Source organism: Lagopus leucura, unplaced genomic scaffold (assembly GCF_019238085.1).
Source record: "Lagopus leucura isolate 7727_CA_CO unplaced genomic scaffold, USGS_WTPT01 35418-0_obj-0_obj, whole genome shotgun sequence".
Lineage (NCBI taxonomy): Eukaryota > Metazoa > Chordata > Aves > Galliformes > Phasianidae > Lagopus > Lagopus leucura.
This window is the reverse complement of record NW_024963625.1, coordinates 1-2,300: the sequence shown is the minus strand read 5'-3', so window position 1 is coordinate 2,300 and position 2,300 is coordinate 1. Positions and strand designations below refer to the sequence as shown.

General features: G+C 71.4%; 1 protein-coding gene across 1 annotated transcript; it reads right to left on the bottom strand.

Annotated features, from left to right (window-relative positions):
- Positions 1-49: 49 nt before the first annotated feature.
- LOC122191256 (protocadherin beta-15-like) lies at positions 50-2,296 on the bottom strand (the record flags this gene model as incomplete). The annotated part of the gene is made up of 1 exon (XM_042891499.1): positions 50-2,296. A coding segment is annotated over one exon (2,247 nt), but the record flags the coding sequence as incomplete, so codon positions are not given.
- Positions 2,297-2,300: the final 4 nt, after the last annotated feature.

Sequence of the window (2,300 nt, the reverse complement as noted above, 5' to 3'; positions counted from 1 at the left end):
CTGCCCCCGCGCTCCCCCTCGGCCCCCGCGCGGGGCTCCGCTCCCTCACCTGCACGGCCCAGTCGCCTTCTTCTTGGCCGAGGCCGGCCGAGCACAGCGAGCTCCGCCGCTCGGCCGCGCCGTGCGGCAGCCCGGCGGGGAAGCAGGGCAAGAGCGGCCCGAGGAAGCGGAACTCGCTGTCGACGGTGCCGGCGGCGAGGCGGACGTCGTAGACGTAGCTGCGGGGCAGGGAGCCGGCGCCGCTGTCGGCGGCGGAGCGCGGGAAGGCGGGCAAGGTCCCCGGCTCGCCCCGCCGGGCCCGCCGCACATGGGCGGCCACGGCGGCCGCCGCGCCGGCCACGAAGAGCGCGGACACGCAGGCCAAGCAGACGCTGAGGTACAGGGTGAGGCGGCCGTCGGGCTCGGCGGCCGGCGCCTCTTCGCTCGCCCGCAGGCGGCCTTCGGAGAAGCCGTCGGCCAGGGCGACGGCCAGCGTGGCGCTGGCGGAGCGCGGCGGCCGCCCGCGGTCCCGCACCAGCACCACCAGCCTGTGCCGGGCCGCGTCGCGCTCGCCCACGGCCCGCGCCGTGCGCACCTCGCCGCTGTGCAGCCCCACGCGGAACAGCCCCGGCTCCGTCGCCTTGGCCAGCTCGTAGCACAGCCACGCGTTCTGCCCCGCGTCCGCGTCCACCGCCACCACCTTGGCCACCAGGTAGCCCGCCCGCGCCCGCCGCGGCACCAGCTCGCCCAGCGCCGCGCCGCCGTCGGCCGGCGGGTGCAGCACCACGGGCGCGTTGTCGTTCTCGTCCCGCACCAGCACCCGCACCAGCGCCGTGGCGCTCCGCGGCGGCGAGCCCCCGTCGGCGGCGACCACCGTCACCTCCACGGCGCGCACCTGCTCGTAGTCCAGCGGCCGCACCACGGACACGGCCCCGCTCTCGGCGTCCACCGACACGGCGCGCCGCTCCTCGCCCTCCTCCCGCACCAGCGCGTACCTCACGCGCCCGTTCGCGCCCGCGTCCGCGTCCGTCGCCTTCACGCTGCCGATCCGCACCGCGCCCGCCTCGTTCTCGCTCACCCACATGCTGTACGCCGCCTGCGTGAAGCGAGGCGCGTTGTCGTTCACGTCGCCGACCCGCACCCGCACGCTCTCGCGAGCGCTCAGCCGCGCCCGGCCCCGGTCCGTGGCCACGATGCTCACGTTGTACTCGGCCGCCGTCTCCCTGTCCAGGGCCGCGCTGGTGCGCAGCTCGTAGTGGTCGGCGAACGCGGCCGTCAGGCTGAACGGCACGTCGCCCTCGACGGCGCACTCCGTCCGCCCGTTGTCGCCGGAGTCGCGGTCCCGCACGCTCAGCAGGGCCACCACGGTGCGCGGCGGGGCGTCCTCGGGGATGGACGCGCTCACCGAGCTCAGCTCGATCTCCGGCGCGTTGTCGTTCACGTCCAGCACCTCCACGTGCACTTTGCAGTGTGCAGACAGACCGCCGCCGTCCGTGGCTCTCACCACCAGCTGGTGAGTCTTTGCTTCTTCAAAATCCAGATTGCCCGAAACCCGAATCTCCCCGGTCTCAGCGTTCAGATCGAAGAGCTCTCGGGATCCTTCCGATGACTGTGTGAACTCGTACCGCACTTTGCCGTTGGTTCCTTCGTCGGGATCCGCGGCCGACACCCGCACCACCAGCTGCCCCGGGGGGCTGTTCTCGGCCACGCGCACCTCGTACACCTCCCGCGAGAACACCGGCATGTTGTCGTTGGCATCCAGCACCACCACCCGCACCTCAGCCGTGCCCGACCTGGGCGGCGAGCCCCCGTCCGTCGCCGTGAGCACCAAATGCAGCTCCCGCTGCTCCTCGCGGTCCAAAGGCCTCTCAAGGACGAGCTCCGCGTATTTGCCTCCATCTTCTGCTTTCTCGAGAGCAAGGGAGAAATGCGAGTTCGGAGATAGACTGTAATTCTGTAAACCGTTAATCCCCACGTCCATATCGCGTGCTTCTTCTAGGGGAAATCGAGACCCGCGAGCTATCGTTTCGGGTATCTCCAGAACCACCTCCTTCTGCGGGAACACGGGGGAGTTGTCGTTCACGTCGCGAAGCTCCACCTCCCCGCGGATCAGCTGCACCGGGTTCTCAAAGAAAAGCTTAAAGAAGAGCGCGCAGCTCTCGCTGTGCGGACAGATCCGCTCTCGGTCCAGCGTCTCCGTGACCGTCAGGACGCCGCTGTGCGGATCGAGGCGGAAATGCTGCTCGCTCCCCTCGGACACCACGCGCGCCTTGCGAGCCACCAGCTGGCTCGGAGAAAGCCCCAGGTCCCGGGCGACGTTG